At 42.9% G+C, this 19422-nt stretch overlaps 2 protein-coding genes across 4 annotated transcripts; both read left to right on the top strand.

The window, feature by feature from the left end:
• dnaaf4 (dynein axonemal assembly factor 4) lies at positions 1 to 3543 on the top strand. The gene is made up of 9 exons (XM_061222200.1): positions 1 to 186; positions 281 to 428; positions 718 to 851; positions 1078 to 1297; positions 1442 to 1578; positions 1731 to 1840; positions 1940 to 2093; positions 2397 to 2502; positions 3258 to 3543. The coding sequence occupies exons 1-9, from the start codon at positions 64 to 66 to the stop codon at positions 3374 to 3376; spliced, it is 1251 nt and encodes a 416-aa protein (XP_061078184.1). The 5' UTR covers positions 1 to 63; the 3' UTR covers positions 3377 to 3543.
• Positions 3544 to 4002: 459 nt separating this feature from the next.
• On the top strand, positions 4003 to 18474 carry LOC133111673 (cell cycle progression protein 1-like). Of its 3 annotated transcripts, none has more exons than XM_061222198.1 (10): positions 4003 to 4136; positions 6013 to 6083; positions 6568 to 6715; positions 7593 to 7681; positions 8158 to 8341; positions 9958 to 10218; positions 13108 to 13223; positions 14493 to 14618; positions 14945 to 16314; positions 17078 to 18474. In XM_061222198.1, the coding sequence occupies exons 2-10, from the start codon at positions 6024 to 6026 to the stop codon at positions 17265 to 17267; spliced, it is 2544 nt and encodes an 847-aa protein (XP_061078182.1). In that variant the 5' UTR covers positions 4003 to 4136; positions 6013 to 6023; the 3' UTR covers positions 17268 to 18474. The 3 variants fall into 3 exon arrangements, with proteins under 3 accessions (XP_061078182.1, XP_061078181.1, XP_061078183.1); XM_061222197.1 differs by lacking the exon at positions 4003 to 4136 and adding an exon at positions 5293 to 5419; XM_061222199.1 differs by lacking the exons at positions 4003 to 4136; positions 14493 to 14618 and adding an exon at positions 5293 to 5419.
• Positions 18475 to 19422: the final 948 nt, after the last annotated feature.

The following is a 19422-nucleotide window of genomic DNA, read 5'->3' as shown; positions in this document are numbered from 1 at the left end:
TGCGTGTTCCATTTTACATCTAGCAAACTAACGTATCTAGCCTATCCAACATATCTGAAGAAAATGCCTTTAATAGTCCAAGATTACTCATGGACGCAATCGGAATCTATGCTTTATATAAGTGTACCCCTAAAAGGAATTAATCCTGGAAAAGTGGACGTATTTGCCACAGATGAATATCTTAAGGTAACAAACACGCCTGCCAGCTGCTTCTTGTCGTAGTCTAGTAACGTTGGGTTAACTTGTGCAGCATAAACATCAATTGATCTACCTGTTGCAGGTCAGTTTCCCACCATTTTTATTCGAAGTCTTCTTGTTTGAACCAATTGATGATGACAAAAGCGTCGCACAAATCGGAAACGGTGTGGTCATTTTCACTTTGCACAAGAAGAACGAAGGAATATGGGAACAGCTTTCATTGAAAAACGGTACACTACCACTCTGTTCTCCAAGAACTACACTCATCTTGTCACTTAGTCTTGTAGTTCTGCAGAAAATTCATTTACTGAAGTTTGTTCACAGTGAAAAAAAAACCAACCTACGTTATTGTTACATATTGTTTAGTTTTGAGTTTTGATGTTGTGTGTGTTTAACTTGGCGGCGTGTTTTACCATTTCCATTTCCATTCTGATAAGATGATGGTTTGTTGCACTGACCTAAGTTAACATGTGTACACGCTGCTTTTATACTGTTGACTGCAATCGACACGGATCTCAGATGACAAGGATAAATTGAAAGAGATCAGATTGAGAGCGGTGCTTAAAGCCCAGGAAAAGTCAGAGGCTGATGCAAAAGCCGAAGCTGCAAGAAAACAAGAAGAAAAGAAATATGCTCTGCAGAGTATGATGAAGGTGAGGGTTTTTCCCCATTTGTGATGAATCTGATGCTGCAGATCTGGTAATGCTCTTATGCTCTTATAGTCCTAACTTTAAATATGATTTGTTTATGTGGTAATGGTTATTTTATAATCGTTATTTGAATTGTTTGTGTCTGTACTGTATTTTGCTGAGTACACTATGATTGAGTAATGTATCATAAGGATATCACAAGCTGGAAATAATGTGTCATTTTTTCCAGCTGGAAGATGAGGAGCGAACAAAAATTAACAAGATTAAGGAAGAGGAACGTGAGAGAGTGTCTGCGGAGATGGAGGCTTGGAAAATTAAACAGAAACAAGAAGCAGAAAAAGAGATGTCACAACGGAAGCAGATTATCATTGATGAAGAACACAAGAAGAGAAAGCCAAATATAATATCTGTATCCAAGTCTGCGGAAAACAAAGGCACAGTCAAACATGGTAAATTAAAAAATACTTCCCAAAGGAACAGAGCCCAAACAAAACAAAAATCCATGCAGTTTTTCATTATTAGGGGATTTACTTGAAGACACATTAGTTGTCTACATGCAGCCGCTATGACACAACCTCTCTCCTTACACACAGGTTGCCAAAATCCGTCCATTGAGTCAAAACAGGTGACTCTGCCAGCTCCGAGATGCTCTGGCAATATTAAAGTAAAGTTCACTCCACGAGTGTTTCCCACAGCCCTGCGAGAATCCAGGGTAGATGAGGAAGAGGAGGTTGGCATACTGTCCTGTCCTTCAGCATAATTTCCTTTTATTCCTTAGGTCTGCATGAATACACGGTGATAATGAGCATACAGTTGTATGATCTATCGGATATTGGCCTGTAACGCCTGCTTGGATGTGCGTGCTCGGTTCTTTCTGAACAGTGGCTGAAAAAGCAGGCCGAGGCCAGGAGAGTAAGCAGTGCGGATGCGGCAGAGCTCGACGATCTGACGGACGAGGAGAGGAACCCGGACTGGCTGAGGGAGAAGGGAAAGTATGAGATCGACTTCGCAGAATGTGACTCAAAAATAGTAGTGCACAATGTCAGAATTGCTAGCTGTTTATGTAAACTCCTCCTTGTTTTTCTTTTTAGCAAACTGTTTGCGACTGGTAACTATCTGGCCGCTGTCAGTGCCTATAATCTGGCCATACAGCTCAACAGAAATATTCCGGCCCTGTATTCAAACCGTGCTGCCTGTCATCTCAAATTGAGAAATCTACATAAAGCCATAGAGGACTCCTCCAAGGCAAGTGGAATGGTTTTGTGGATACTTGCCTCAATGTTCTTCACAAATGTAATAGCTTAATTACACTCAACAAAGTTATGTTTGTGTTGTTATCAGTTATATTAAATTGGCCATATATTGTGCATGCGTATGTTCATGAAGTTACCTCAATGTTCTTCACAGGTTTAATAAGACTTAATGAAGAGATTTTTTTAAGATTTTCAATTGTCAAATTTTCTCTGAATGTGTGTGTGCATCCACGTGTAGCTACTGTAGAAAGCATATTTATTTCCAGGGCGGACTTGCCTTGATTTCCTTTCCCAGGCACTTAGGCTGCTGACGCCAGCAGTTCCTGACAATGCGCCGGCCCGGCTGAAGGCACACCTGAGACGAGGCACAGCCTTCTGTGAGCTGGAGCTTTACACTGAAGGTCTGTGTGCCGCACACCAACAAGGACCTCTCAGCCTAACTGACAGGATACGCTCTGAAAGCTGCTGTTTTGCTTGACAATTTACCTGTGATGGTGAAACCTGAAATTCAGAGACGATATGGCACACTTGCAAAGACTTAGCTCTGCTTTTGAGTTGTTATAATTACCAAAATATTTGTAAATATTTTTAAATCACTTTAACTTTGTCTGTGGAATAGCTTTTTGCGTCCTTTACCCAAGTGACCGGTAGTGTGCGTGTTTGAAACACAGGTAGTACTGTATGTTAATATCCCAGGATAACTCTTTTAGAAAAAAAAAATGGATACACTCAATAAGTTATCTTATTCATGTCTTCATTTTTGCTTACTAAACAACAGGTATTAGCTCTACATGCCTCAGATATTGTATCATTAAAAATCACTACCCTCCCCTCTGTACTTAACCAGTGAGTGTATGTAAAGGGAAATGCTTCAAGAAGTACATGTGATCATATGGTCATATGAACATGGATTATGAAACGTTCCATGTGTTCTGCAGTTAAGATCATCCTTGTGTGCAGTGCATGAGTGCTTAACTCCACTTCAGTTCCCAGGCATAATGGCATGACACCTCTTTTCAACATCAATCTATATTACAGTGCCCTCTGCTGGGGAAAGGAGGTATTCATTATATGCAGGTTGCATCATCTGTAGTTCACAGTAGATCAGGAAAGCTAGTTTTGGTTTGCCTCTCAGAATTTGACCATACTTCAACAGGTCTTCAGGATTACCAGTCAGCTCTGAAGATTGACCCTCACAATGAAGCTGTTCAAGCAGACGCACAGAAGATCAGGCAAATCATTGAAGGAAGTCAAGAGGAGCATGTTCAGCATTGAACCATTATTTGCATCACACAATTAAATATACTTTATTGTGACTGTAAACACTTACATCATTCTGTTTATTCCATCAGAATACTTGACATGTCATCATTTCTGTAAACATTGTACAAAATGTATACTTATTTCAGTTGTTCTTGAGGTCATTAAAGATTGTGGAAACATTTCTGTATCTGGCTTACCGTCTGTTACTATGTCATGGTTCGTTTGGGCTGGATGACGAGTACTTTTCAAGAGCTAAAATTCACCACATTATTATTTTTACACAGTTCGGGTAGCAAAGATAAATGTCACGCTACATTTGCAGTAGTTATAATGAAGAACAAGGGTGCAAAGCATATGCCATTTTAATTGAGGCACCTAAAATACTCAGATAGTATTATGCAGGTTAAGGCAGTCGTATACTCTGCTTCTATCCACACTTGTGTTGAATGAGTTATTCCGGTACATGCCACATTTGTTGAGGTGCTCAGAGAACTGCATCGACACTGGGTGGTAGGTGCAAGGCGAAGACTCATAAGTGCCTGGGAGCAATCCGTAGGAACAGGAAGTCGTCTTGTAAAGGATGTTCTGAGGTTTGCTGCCTGCAGAAGGTGCAGATGCAGTTACAGGTTGCATCATGCATGAGAACACGGCGTTGCCAGGGTTTGCACACAGGGGCGAAGCGCTGTCATCGGATCCTGGCTGAACCACTTTCGACATCGCTCCTGATTTCTCCTTTGGCCTTCACCCTAAGAACAGATAAGCACAATTTTGGGTGAGTATGAGAAGCACGTTGGTGACAAGGGATCTGCCTCCTGCCCTAAAACATTCCTTACTGATATTCAGTTGGCTCACATTTATCTCAGTTATATTAGCTAGCTGTAACCAATCACATTCTGGTTCACACTGCAACAAACAGACTAGCCAAAATGAGATCAATTTGCTAATGTTTTTGAATGCATTTTAACGCATACTTAGTTCAAAAATGTATAAATTAGCTTCAAAGGATTAGACTTCCACCTGCAATGTTCCCCTTCAAAAGTTTTCTAGAAAGCAGAAAATAACAGGAAAGACAAGTGCAAAGCATTTATTGTTTGGATGGCTATGCATTTGATAACCCCCTCCAAGAGACGCCATTTCGCCTGTTCTGGGTTCTAGGTAACTTAATTTAAAGGTACAATAGGTAGTTTCGGACTTCTAACGGTCAAGAGAGGAATAGCACCAACAAACGCCTTCAAACCACCCGATTGAATACATGTTGGTTTGACGAAGTTTATAAACGTAATTCAAGTTCGATAGATGTAAGTTATTATTATTATTATTATTTGTATTATTATTATTATTATTATTATTATTATTATTATTATTATTATTATGTAATATATAATAATATAATATAATAACATATAATAAAATATAATATAATAATACAATATTATAATAATAGCCTCAGATAACATAGCTACAAATAGACTTACTTAGCAAGAGCTAGTAATAGAAACTAGAAATAGCTGACGGTATCAGGTTCCTATAAAACGACATTTCTTTTTAAATTAAATATGTATTTTCTTCATTATATCTCTTTACAACAAAGATATGCTTTAGATATACTGTAGTCCAGATAACATTAGCTAGATTATATGTAACTAATGTAATAACATCCTTACCTTACCGTACCTTAATTGCCGATGATGAGATGGTAGAGACAGCGGACAATCTTTATGTAGCTAATAGGGAACGTTTGTTGTGGTTACCTAACATTAGCAACAGAATCTATAACGACTGGATCATGGGAGATGAAGTTTAGCAGTGGTAAAATTAAAACGGTTGCTTCATGCAAGCAAGCTGGCCATTATCAGAAAAAACTTCAATTCCCAGCTAAAACTACAGTCATTTAAATGGTAGACCATTGGTCGCAACGTGCTTGTCGTGGTTTGTTGACGATGGTGACGTAGGGGGGCGCAGTTGGAACTTAAACAAAACAAGAGTGGTGCTGAGTAATTTCGCAGTTCATTCTTCGTTTTTGCATAACACTGGATACATAGCTACAATCATAAGGTAAACACGAGCACCATAAGACAGTTTTATTGTGCTTTTTGGCAGCAGAATATTTGCTAGACAAAGGCTACTGGCAAGTTGGCTGTATTTGATTTTCTGGCTAGAACTAGCTTGCTAACTCTCTTGTCATGGGCAAATGGCTAACGTTAGCTAGCTTGTTAGCAATGGGGCTAGATAGTTACGCCTCTGCGGCAGTTTTGCATCGTCCATCAGAGAGCTAGCTAGGATAAGTAGCTAACATCTCCAGGTAAATCTACGACAAACAGTACAAAGACAAAACTTGGTTTGACCTACTCAAGCTATGTTTTGTAACAGCTGGTAGTTTCAAGCTGGTCATAGCTAGATTTTACAGCAGGGCATCGAGCCAACTTGGTGTTTTTGCATGGCCCGTTAATCCCACACATATTTACACTCAGCTGACGTACATTCGTATGCAATAAAGCTAGTTTTCGCCTTTTGCACGGGAAGTATGAAATAATATGGTTTATCACCCCCGATGTTCGGAATGTCACAGTTAAAAGATGAGGATAGTTGCTGCTTTGTTTATGTTGATATTCTTTGCTGTACTGTAGTGGTGTGTTGTGTGTTGACAGGTGGTGGAAATATGTCAGAGAGTTCAAGTGACACCGAGTCCTCCTGCGGGTGGACAATCATAAGTAATGAGGTACTTTGTCCCCACACTACTTTGTTCGCATACAAGTCTTGCTGCTCGGTGAAACACACTCCTTTCAAATAAAAAAACAAACATGATATGGCTTTCAGCTGCTGTTGTGTAGCAGTTCAGGGAATGCATGCAAATGACTTTGGTCACTTTTGCACTTTTGCTCTCATCCTAATCTTTGAGTTCAAGTAGTATCTATGTGATCATGCTAGGACTCGGACCTGTGCTGTCCTCTAGGGTCCTCATCGCATCTGTCCCTGGGTTTGACTTGCACTTCATTATATGTCGCTCTGGATAAGAGCATCTGCTAAGCGCCTGTAATGTAACATGTCGGTGAAAGTTAGGCGGTGTGTGCGGGACTACTGTTAAATGTGAATGTTGTGGCTGGGTGAGCATTAGACGTGTTCTCTCCTGCAATGCTTCATCTCAGAGGCCTACCCACTGAGTGCAGGGTAAAGACGGCAGGCGTGCGTTTTGTGATTCCAAGGGCTCGGACATCGAGACCCTGGGGCCGGACCATGGAGCGGACAGCAAGCCCCAGCTGTCTGAGGGTCCGGAGGGGAAGGAGCCGCAGGAGGAACCACAGCAGGAGGAGGAACAGGAGGAGGTGCAACAGGAGCCATCTGTGCTCCAGGGTAGGTGTCCACGATGGCAGAACTTTATACCGTGGCCTTCTCAACTGTTGTTTTGTTTGCTTCAGCGTAGATTTATGTTCTTACATTGACCTTGCATTTCCACTGTAATTGCAGGAGGTGCTCTTGGTGTTTCCTGAATTTTTGTTCAGTTAAATATAGCATAGAAGATTTCCTTTTTCCTCCTGTAGGGAATTGTAAGCTTTGATTTATTGCAGCCCTGCTGGTGTGCAGGTCACAAAAGTTTGTTGAATTTTTGCATATTCATATTTTTAAATGACTCCAGCTGCCATGCATATTTAAAATTTTACCATTTAATGCAACCTTTCATCCGTCTTATTATTATTATATGCAACACACGCTCATACCGGCACACCTACATATCTACATATATAAAGTTGTGTCGCAATAATGATCATGCATTAATATTCCAGTTTTGGAAGCAATAATTATAATATCACCTGTGTCTCATGGAGGTACTCTACATCTGTCCATCTTCTTTACTTTCTGAGTCCCCACCAGTCCTCTGTTCCTTAGATATTTCACAGTACAGAGAGGAGGCTGCATGCCAGACTTTCTTTTTAACTCAACATTTATCAGTATTTTGGAAAAAATGTTCGATGTCAAAGTAATTTGTTGTCCAACTGACATGATTACCCAAGTCTTTTGGAGTGCTGTCTCCTCTATTTTGTTGGCTGTCCAGGTGACTTGAGGAAAAGCTAGTGTCCCGCAGTAGCGTGCTCAAAGGATGATGAATTTGCATCGGGAATTTGAACCAAAGCCTCTTGACCTATACACTCAAGCTGGTGCAATTTAGTGTATGTGACTATTTGAACTGTACTGATGGGTGAAAAAGCTCTTCTGTCTTCATATGCTTTAGCTGAGCAGCACAGTGAACCATGGGCTGAGTCATCTCTGGACAGTACGCTAAAAGTGGAAGAGCACGAGCAGACAGAAGGTGTTTCTGAGGTAAAAATAAAACAAATCCATACACATCACAAATGCTGAATGTTTGATAATTGTTTTACATACCTTCATGCTTTAAAGGTACGATAGGTCATTTCGGACTATCGGTCAAGAGAGGAATAGCAGCAACAAACACCTTCAAACCAGAACACTGTTTATCCCTCCCCCTTCTCTGTAAATGCACTGAAGTTGAAACGCCATTGGTTCTGGCAATTAGAACCAATTTTCAACCAATGAGCTTGTATTATTGTACAGTTATACACTGTTTTGGAGTGTCGGGCCGTCAACTGTTTATTTTGAAACTCAAATTTAAGGACTATAAACACAGGCAGAGGATGAGTCAACATGTCAGTGAGCCTTTTTCAATGATAGGAAGGGATTTACAATGGTATTGTAACAATGTTTAACACAAAAATTGTACATATACTGTATGAAATTGGACCTGTGACATATGACTGCTGTGTGACTGGTTCCGTCAGGACGTGCCTGGGCGCCTGATGTTGTGCTCCTCGAGCGAGCACTCGGACATCATGACTCTGGAGCCGTCGATGGCGGCCGAGCCCAGGGCATCCTGGGAGGAGCAGCAGGAGGTGCGGGAGGAGGAGCTGGACTTGGGCAGCTCCTCCAGCAGCCAGTACACGTTCAGCGCCACGGAGATGACTCGTAAGTCTGGCCTACCCACGCTTATGTCTCCATCACTTAAAGACGTATGCCCTCCCACCCTGGGGCATGTGTGATACCAACAAGACCTGAGAAAAGTGTGACCACAAAGTGTTGTTTAAAATAAATCATACATTTGTTATATCAATATAAAATCAGTATGAAGTGCTCTGTTAATAGTTAAATTTAGAAAAAAAACCAGAAAAAAAACATTAACTCAATGTGCATGAAAATTATCATTTGAAGAAATAGGCTGAAGAGAATGAAAAGATCCAAACAAAAAGAAAGCTAGATGTTGCTTGTTTTCATTTGAAAGCAGGCTTGTTGGTGGGCCATTGGAAGCTTCCAGAAAGTCTGAGGGACTTGGGCAGTCGTCTGAAAGGGCATCTGCCTGGCAGCTGCTCGGTCTCAGGTGGTCTGCTCTGGGCAGTAGTAAACATGATAGCGTGTTTGACTTGTTCAACCTGGCCCAAGGCTGCAGGATCTCAGATAAGCTGCTGTCAGGAGTAGTTCTGTGTGCTGTTGTAAACATGTTCAGCCATGTTGAAAAAGGCCTGCTGGTTTTGCAACCCTGCTACCTGTTTGGTTTTGGACCTAACATTTTCAGCATGTTTTCTTTTTTTGGGGGGGATTTGTGTGCAGTGGAGGCTGTTGCATACTTGGTTCACCGTGCCTGAAATTGTTCTGTCTGTTGAAACTCTTGTAATGTAATGATGGTTCTTATTGTCTTGCTCTTTTACAAGGCGGTGGACTTTATTCAGAGTAACCTATCGTAACCTTTCCTCTGGCGCAACAGCAGTGTTCTACGTTGCCCAGTCAACTTTAGGCTATTGAGTCACTGCTTTGGCCAGTCTGTTTCCTAATACCAAATCTGACACTTAACGGCATCTTTTTTCAAGTTTCTTGATGTGATGCCTGACTGATTTCTTACTAGCTTTTGTTCTCAGTGAGGAGGAAACATATGTTTCATTGTTTACCGAATCATATTATAGAATCAAACTCTGCTGATTTAATTGTTTTCTTTGACTTGACTTTGAAGCTGGTTGCTGTATTCGGCTTCAGAGTTCAGAGATTATGTTGCTTGATAGCAGAGCTCAATGGAGTGTGTGTGGACTGAAAAACCCCAGCCACGTGGGCTGTTAAAAATAGCATGTCGTTTATCATAGTAACTGCTATAATGGCTCCATTTAGCACTTTATCTCGATCTGCCAGACAAAGCAAACTTGGAGCGGTCCATTTATAAATAATCACAGCATAAAGAGGATAACCTTAAAGCTGCAGTGTGTGTTTCTAACACTGAATGGTATAAATATGGACTCCATGTGTTTGTAAGTTACAGTATGACCCTGCTGTCCTGTACTTGTAGCTCATTCCCTGTTCTGGTGTGTGTGTGCGTGCATGCATGTATTGTGTGTGTATATGTGGATATGTGTATATGTGTGTGTTTGTGTGTGTGTGTGTGTGTGTGTGTGTGCGTGTGTGTGTGTGTGTGTATGTGTGTGCGTGTGTATGTGTGTGTTTATGTGTGTGTGTGTGTGTGTGTTTATGTGTGTATTTGTGTGTGTGTGTGTGTTTATGTCTGTATTTGTGTGTGTGTGTGTGCATGTCCTTTGGCGCAGCCTCTCTGCCCGTGGAGCCCTCAGGAAGAGACTCCAGCAGCAGCAGTGGGGAGGAGGAAGCGCGAGAGCCCGGCCCCGCTCTGCGGAGGCGCAGGGGGAGGAGGAGCACAGCCTCCACATGCGAGACAGAGGAGGCGCAGGGCCAGCAGGGGCCCGCCGTGCAGGAGGAGCAGCCTGAGCAGAAGGTGCAGCGCACTCTCAACAAGTGCATCTTCCTGGCTCTGGTCATTGCCGTCAGTATGGGCTTCGGTCACTTCTATGGTGAGTCTGCTAGGGACATATTTAGTCAGTGAATTCATGTTTTGCTTGTTTGTGTATAATCCAGGGGTGTCAAACTCTAGTCCTGGAGTGCTGAAGTGTGTGAGCAGGGCCCTATGCAGAATGAAAAGAATACGTTGGTCAGTGGTGAAACCCCACCTCTAGGGGGTTCAGGGGCAAGCTCCCCTGGAAGAAAATGTTGACAATTCTAACAATGAAATGCATCAATCTGACGTACTCTGAAGTGAAAATGGAAATGCTTTGATTAAAAATATATTATTGAAATCCTGAGGTCATGACCTCACACGCAGACACACATGCCAAAAAAATACTGACCCCAGTGCCCTCGATGGTAGTTCCAGGCCTGTCTGTGAGTCACTGTTGCTTCCTTTCAATCAGCTGCAAATTAAGGGATTAAGAACAAGGTGTGTGGGCCATTCAGCCAATCACAGGCTTAAATGAATCACTGATGGTGAATGTGCAGACACTGCGGCCCGACAGGACTGGAGTCTGACACCCACACAGTCGTGGGTGTAGTTAATAAACCGGGCTTGCCCGTCAAAGGTTCTGGGTTCTTTTCATACTTTGGGCACTTCTGTTGTACCTTTGAGCATGGTACTTAGCCTGAATTGCTCCAGTTAAAATATCCAGCTGTATAATTGGATGTAAAATGTCATTTGTTTTGCTGAGTGTCTGCCAACATGTATTTAAATGTGTGTACGTAGTCAGATCTGGTGTTATTATGTAATTGATTTTTTGATCATTGACAAATTGAGATGGCTATATTTGGCAGAAGATACAATATATTTATCTGTAGGCTAGTTTTGAGGTATCAGTGTGGGCCGTGGCATGTACAGTAGCATCCAGTCTTCAGAGGGCTTGACATTTAGCATTTCGGTCTATCAAGGCACTTTCCATCTTAGTAAGAAGACCAAAACCGTGTGCAATTCACCATTCAAAAGAAATGTCAAATCAATGGAACTGTCAAGTGGAAGAATAGTCCCTTCTACAAAAAATGTCAAATATGGGCAAGCCATGGTGGGGATTGGGGGTTCAGATTACTTATATTGTAAAGGCCGTGGCCATCAGCACAGCTTGTTCTGAGACTTTTTGAGGCCGTGAGTCTGCACAGCTTATGTGGTTAATGTTACGAGGGTTTGATTTTGTCTTTGTTCTGCTCTTCCTTACCAGGTGCATTTGAAGGTATGAAGCAATGCATGGATAGATAAGTCAGAAATAACTTATCTATCAAATATAATCAAATGTTCAGTAATGTCATTTGAATAAATCGTCAGGTTAGTTGAGTTTGAAGCATTTATAACGCAAGTGAATATTGTTTGAAGCTCTTGGCTGTAATTGCTTCTGTGGGTGTGGCATTAATGATGCAGCTGGTTCTGCCAGATGCCATGCAAGCTGATTTCATTGTGTGTTTCTCGACATTTTGTTAGCAGAACTGTGTAAAACTCAGTTAACAGTGGGTAACTGACAAAAACAACTGTACACTGGCTATATGAAGGATGCATTCATATCCTAGGCTGCTGATTGGGTTCATATTTAACATCCCACTTCCTGGTGGGCAAATACTGGCATCTGGTTGTTCTGGTTGTTTTAATGGGATACAATCCATCTCTTTTCAGGTGATTGGAAATAAAAATGGACTGTGCTGACATTGAAATGTTGGCAAAAATCAACAATTCTTCAGTTTTCAGTCCATTACCGTATATACTCAACGAGCACTTTATTAGGAACATTTCATTTCTTTGTTACACCTACTTATTCATGCGATTATCTAATTGCGTGGCAGCAGTGCAATACATACAATCATGTAGATACGGGTCAGGAGCTTCAGTTTATGTTCACATCAATTTTCAGAATGGGGAAAAAATGTGATCTAAGTGACTTTGACCATGGAATGATTGTTGGTGGCAGACAGGGTGGTTTGAGCATCTCAGAAACTGCTGATCTCCTGGGATTTTCACGCACTCTAGAGATTGCTGTGGGCAGAAACGCCTTGTTTATGAGAGACGTCATAGGAGAATGGCCAGCCTGTCAAAGCTGACAGGAAGGTGACAGTAATGCAAATACATTTACATTACATTATTGGCATTTGGCGATGTACAGTTGATTAGACTAAGCAGGCAACAATCCTCCCCTGGAGCAATGCAGGGTTAAGGGCCTTGCTCTTATGGTGGCTACACTGGGATTAGAACCACCGACCTTGCGTGTCCCAGTCATTTACCTTAACCACAACGCTACAGGCCGCCCAAATAACCACACATTACAACAGTGGTATGCAGAAGAGCATCTCTGAACACACAACGCATCATAACTGTAAGTGGATAGGCTACGGCAGTAGAAGTCTAAAAAATAAGTATTAAATACCTAATAAAGTGCTCACGGTCAGTGTCAGTGTATCTTTCACTCTTAAAAATTAAATCTACGAGATAAACCAGCTGATAATGAAGAGGTCTTAAGTGTGGTTGGGGTATATCATACTTGTAGTTGGATGAATAGCATTGTTTCCATTTCTCATCCTCCATGTGCGAATAGGGAATGGCTGAAGAGCATTATAAACAGCACTAGCACACCAGCAAAATGAAAGGGCACGTCTCTCAGCTCTCAAAGAACAGGAACTAAAATCTGCATGTCATGCTCCCATTTTGCCTTTCAAAGCATCCTTTGTGTTTGGTGCGTGATGTTTATTCATGCGTTAGACTTCAATTGATCGTCATTCCTGGTGACAATTTTCACGTTTGGTGTGTCCCATGAATCCATTGTGGCACTAAAGGAACAGTAAGATTTGACCATAGGCACAATTTAACCCTTCTGTAACAGTACTCTCCATCTCCCTCCATTGGCAAAAGGTTCTGCTGATTTCCTCCGTTTCTGCAGGTACAGTCCAGACCCAGGAGAGGCAGAAGCTTGTGGATAAGATGCGCGGGTTCGAGCAGTGTGGCGTGGATGTATGCCTGGAACAGTGGGAGGGAGACGTCATTGAGCAGAGCAAGGTCAGCCACTCTCCTCTTCTCTGCCCCAGCCGAGCTCACAGCAACCAGACACTCTGCTCTTATCTGCCCCATCCCAGCTCACAACAACCAGCCATTCTGCTCTTATCTGCCCCATCCCAGCTCACAACAACCAGCCACTCTGCTCTTATCTGCCCCATCCCAGCTCACAACAACCAGCTACTCTGCTCTTATCTGCCCCATCCCAGCCAAGCTCACAGCAACCAGCCAGTCTGCTCTTATCTGCCCCATCCCAGCTGAGCTCACAGCAACCAGCCACTCTGCTCTTATCTGCCCCATCCCAGCTCACAGCAACCTGCCACTCTGCTCTTATCTGCCCCCGCTGAGCTCACAGCAACCAGACACTCTGCTCTTATCTGCCCCATCCCAGCTCACAGGAACCAGCCATTCTGCTCTTATCTGCCCCATCCCAGCTCACAACAACCAGCCACTCTGCTCTTATCTGCCCCAGCCAAGCTCACAGCAACCAGCCACTCTGCTCTTATCTGCCCCATCCCAGCTGAGCTCACAGCAACCAGCCACTCTGCTCTTATCTGTCCCATCCCAGCTCACAGCAACCTGCCACTCTGCTCTTATCTGCCCCCACTGAGCTCACAGCAACCAGACACTCTGCTCCTATCTGCCCCAACCCAGCCGAGCTCACAGCAACAAGTCCAAAAGCAATCCTGCAAAATTACTCAGCTGTGCATGGCACATCCCACAGATTTTTGGATTCTACTTAACACCACCTTATTATTATTTAACACCAAAATGAGTTTTCAGTGCTATGTGCCATCATTTCAGAAGCATTTTGTATAGCATTGTCTGTGCAATGAGTGTTTTTCTGTGTTATGTGGGCATCTCACTGCGCTTCAGTAGATGGTAGATACTGGCGTAGTATCGTCACTTGCTTTGCGGTTTGTACTGTCTCCATTGGTGAACTTTGTTTCAGCTGTAACTGCCTCTAAACATTCCCTACATGCGCTCTCACATTAAGGGTGAAGCTGTTTTTTTTATTTTTTAGAAATAGATATCAATGTTCATGAAAAGTGGATTATCTTTTTTATACCAGACCTTTTCACATTAAAGAGACTCAAGAGAGATTCAGTAGCATGACACATGTTCCTGTAATGAAAGTAATCTGCCAGACAGATCAAAGCCTTCTTTGAGGACTGAAACTGTTTTACTGTCGTAGTCTCTCTCATAGTTCACATAGTTATTTTCTTTGATTTGAATGTGCTCACATCAGCAACGCCGTTTCTGCATGTCTAGGAAGTGGTTCAGCAGCTGAGAGAAGACCTAGAGGAAAAGCAGGCCACCGTGCTCTCCCTCACTCAGATTATGGATAAGATAACTAAAGAGAACCATCATCTCAGGTTGAAACAGTCTCAGCAACAGGTAACTGCCATCCACATTCTGAAAAGCGAAATGCTCACCAATACAGGCCTGAGAACACAAACACGTACCCGGTTACGACTGTGATGCTGCGACAGAATTCACCATCCGTCTTCTTGTTCGGTTCATGTCATGTTGTAACAAATGTGACAAACGTACTTTTGCTCCCCTGTGCCATTTTCATCATAAGTTACAGTAGGCACATTGAACACATTGATCTAATCTAATTTATGGTAAGTATTTTCTAAGTATGAAGATGAAAAAAGCAGAGCCAGTTTCCATTCCACATACGCTATGACGTGTAGCTTTTGTTTCCCCATTGAAACCAGGCCCAGAAAATCGAGCTCTCCGAGAGACTGAGGCAGAGCGCACAGGAGAAGACCGAGATGGAGTTCCATCACAGACACCTGGCCACGGAGAACCAGCAGCTGATGAGCTCCCTGGAGCGTGAGGAGCAGTCGCTGTCCGCCCTGCGGGAGGAGCTCCTGGGCCTCCGCGCCCAGATCCAGGACCTGGAGGGGAGGGGCGCGGGGGCCGACTCTGTCCTGTCAGAGAACCAGAAGCTGAAGCAGCACCTGGAGGAGGAGAAGCAGCGCATCCAACTGTTCCTCAGCCAGAAGGAGGCGCTGGGGGCCGAGGCCCAGGCGCTGAGGCTGGAGCTGGACCGGGAGCGGAAGGCCACGGGCCAGCTGAAGGACGAGCTGGAGCAGCTGAGCATGCGGGGCGCGGCGGAGGCCGGCCCCGAGATGGAGGAGCTGAGGGGCAGGCTGGCCGAGCTGGAGAAGAAGCTACGCTTCGAGCAGCAGCGCTCCGACCTGTGGGAGAGGCTGTACGTGGAGACCAAGGAGGTCCGGGCCAAGGGCGACCAGCAGCCCAGGGCCAAGAAGCCCAAGGAGGGCATCATCGGAAAGGTGAAGGAGACCTTTGACGCCGTCAAGAACTCCACCAAGGAGTTTGTGCACCACCACAAGGAGCAGATCAAGAAGGCCAAGGAGGCTGTGAAGGAGAACCTCAGGAAGTTCTCAGACTCTGTCAAGTCCACCTTTCACCACTTTAAGGACTCTGCCTCTCGCGTGTTTGAAAAGGCCCGCCGGCCACAAGACAGGAAGTTCCATGAGAGGAGAGAGGCTAAGACAGGACGCTACGAGCACCAGCAGGACCATTCAAGGCAGCAAAAGCAGGAGAAGGATCACAGGTCTTCTTGGAAGCCTCGGTCCCACCAACCCCTACATCAGCACCCGCGCAAATCTACGGCCGATACCTTTCAGGCGGACCATAACACCAGAAAGCCAGGGCCTACTGGCTGGAAGGGCTCTGAATCGGCACGTCACAGGAGGAGGCCTAAGGGCTGTTCTGGAATATTTGACTGCGCCAATCAAGAGTCCATGAGCCTGTTTAACAAGGCCCTCGAGCCCATCCGAGCAGACGAGTTCAACCAGCTCATCCACAGCTACCTTCAGCAGGAGGTGGACCACTTCCACCACTGGAGGGAACTGGACAGTTTCATCAACAGTTTCTTCCGCAACGGCGTGTTCATCCACGACCAGATGCTTTTCACAGACTTTGTCAGTGGCGTGGAGGACTACCTGGAAGACATGGATGAGTACCAGACCTACAACGATGATGTGTTTGAAGATCTTGATGACTATGTCTTCAAGCACTTCTTTGGAGATAGCTATTCAAAACAGTATGGGCCTAGGTGAGTTTTTTTCCCCCTGTCGGGAACCGGTCTTTTGGTAAGCGTTAATGATCCTGGAGGGCGTGAAGTACATCTTGTGCATGAGCTGAATCCATTCTTGGAAAAAAAAGGTGTTGAAAGTATGGAATGTAGCTGACATTTGGTGGTCGCTAACTGTGGAGATGGATAAAAGTTGATCTATAGTAGGATTGGGCCGGCTTTTTGTTTGCTTGCTGTTAAATCCAATTGCTTATGTTTTCTCGTTGGTGGCAAGTGTGCTATGCAAACATATTAACCAAACATATTAACCATTCAGACTTTGGGCCCAGTGTACAGGCCTGGAAGGCCTCCCCTTAGCCTCCCCAGAGCCTGCCTCCATTTGGGGACACAGGTTTAGAACAAGCATTATTTCAATAGTTTTTATTATAAGAAAAACAAAATAAGCTACAGATTGATAGGGTAAGACACCTATGACATTGATTCCCAGTTTTCTTTGTTCTGCATGGAGATGGTCCACATGGTCCATCACACACCACGTGGACTAAGATTGAACAGCAGATGCGAATCTGCTCATGAACAAAGCAAGGTGATAATTGGCACCATTGGCATCAACTTCAGCATGTGAAGATAGCTGTGGATTTAAAACCTTTTTTTTTTTCTTTTTTTTTTTTGCATGCAAACGACTGCCGTTTCAGCACAGATTATAAAGATGTGGAAGAAGCTTATGTGATAAGCGTTTGCACGATGCAAAGATGATATTTTTTTTGTTGTTGCAAAATTGCAGTAGACCCACTGCAAAGCCAGCCACAAAAAGGAAACCAGACCGACAGTCCCGGCCCCACTGTCAGCAACACAGGGCTCATCTTCGCCCACAAAAACAGAGGAAGTGGAGCAAGCCAGGACGTCCCACTGGCAGACATATGGCAGATGTCAAAATTGAGCTTGGCCCCATGCCTTTTGATCCAAAATATTAAGTGTCCTCGCAGATTCGTTTCGATGATCGCTTCATCCGAAGTGGAATTTTTTTTGCTGTAGTTAAAAAAAAAAAAGAAAAAGAAAAAAAAAAGCTCATGGCTGGCTAAATGGTTTCTTGCTTTCTTATGTTATGCTTATGAGTCTTTGCACTGCTAGATCAGTACCTCATCATGAGCGGTCATGTGGTCACAGACACACTGCTTTTCTGTACATTTCTGCAATAAGTATGTTCAGTTTCAGTTGTGGGGAGTGTTTCTGGATTACATTGTACCAAAAGCTTTATTGCAGATATTGCTAAGGTTAGATGTCATTTCCCGAGGGTTTTGTCAGCAGTATAATCCACTCTCATCTCTTGTCAAATTGGAAGGTTATACAAAAGATGTATAGTGCAGTCAGTAAGTATTTGGACTTCTGTTCTTTTGGCTCTGTAATCCAGCACCTTGGATTTGAAATGAAATGATGAATGTGAGGTTAAAGATGGATGTAAATACCCCTAAATTAAAGATGACAGTGTGCACTTTTCATTGTTTCATTTCAAATCCGATGTGCTGGAATACAGAGCTAAAAGAACAGAAATAATTCCAAATGTCCAAATAATTACAGCACGGTAATACAACTGAGAATCTCATTTACACCCAATGAATACATCTGGATATTAACAATTCCCACTGAAATGGTGATGATAATTGGGATAACAATACAGTGCAATAATTCTACAGAACAGATTTAGACCAATATCTGAATATCAATTATATTTCATGGCAGGTTACCACAGATTTCTGGCAAAGGACCAAATTATGTGTCAGATTTACTTGTGTTGTGGAATGTTTGATGTGCAAGTTGATTTTCTCTTAGATTAAAATGGTGATTTATGAACCTATATTTTCCCTACAATAAATAAGTAAATCATTTAGAATGAATGCACATACAGTTCTTGGACCACAATAGTCCTTCCAAATGCTTTGTGTGAATCTGTCTGTTTCGCTGCTATTTTAGTTTTTAAACAGATGTGCAATTGCAATATATAAAAGATAATTTGCCTAAAATTGCCTAAGAAGTGCAATGTTTGTTTATGCTGTCACCTATTTGTCCAATAACATTCCAATCAATTGTAGTTTCTCTTTCCTGCGCTGATTAAACATTTGTTTCCTTACAGTTGTGGTGATGTTCACAGTAGCTATCTAGTAATAAACAGGATAAAACAAAGTTTGGCTTTGTCATTATTTCATTATTTTGTTGGTGTTGTTCCAGTCTTCTGAATAATTCAACAAACATGTTAGGAGCACATACCTGGAATCCTCAAGAAACAAATGTTACACTGACACTGAACGACTTCTGAATGTCCAACATGTCAGCTTCTAAAGAACCATAGTTATTTAGCTGATGCTTTTATCCAAAGCGACTTACAGTTGATTAGACTAAGCAGGGGCCATTCCCCCCCTGGAGAAATGTGGGGTTATGAGCCTTGCTCAAGGGCCCAACAGCTGCGCTGATCTTATCATGGCTACACTGGGGTTTGAACCACCAATTTTCTGGGCCCTAGTCAAGCACCTTAGCCACTAGTCTACATGCTGCCCAACAAGAAGATGGGAGGTAGCTGCAAGGCTATTGATTTTCAGTCAATATTATCAAAGGCATATGTGGAGACCATGCAATCCTGAGTGAATGCTTGGGACCAATTCAAGTCCCGCAGCCCAAGACTAAAGAATTGCTGTGCGAGACATTCAATTAAACGCTTGCGCAATTTGAATGTCATCACTGCAATAAAAGGTATTCTGCTTTTACAGCACTAGATGGCGTTGTACGAAAACACTCATTTCGCAGTCTACCCGAGCCATTTTGACAAATTTTGCCTGCCATTTAAAGTCTTTTGTTCTTGGGAATATAAACATTGAACAAATTAAACACCTTTCTAAAATTATTGGCTGTTTTTATTTACGCTGTAGCGTCACAGGATTTTTACTCTTTCAAAGTGTAGCCTATTAAAAGGGCAAACTTAAACAACAACAGCATCGTTCCTTTACTTTGCTATGTAGCTATTTATAAATAAATAAAAACATTTATTTTATCGAATAAAGTCATGAGTTATTTGCACATGAGATTCCCACAAATCTACATAAAAATACAAATGGACACATGTCTCAAAGAATTCAC

This window comes from Conger conger, chromosome 15 (genome assembly GCF_963514075.1).
Source record: "Conger conger chromosome 15, fConCon1.1, whole genome shotgun sequence".
In the NCBI taxonomy this organism is placed as follows: Eukaryota; Metazoa; Chordata; class Actinopteri; order Anguilliformes; family Congridae; genus Conger; species Conger conger.
This window is presented reverse-complemented; position numbering and strand designations above follow the sequence as displayed.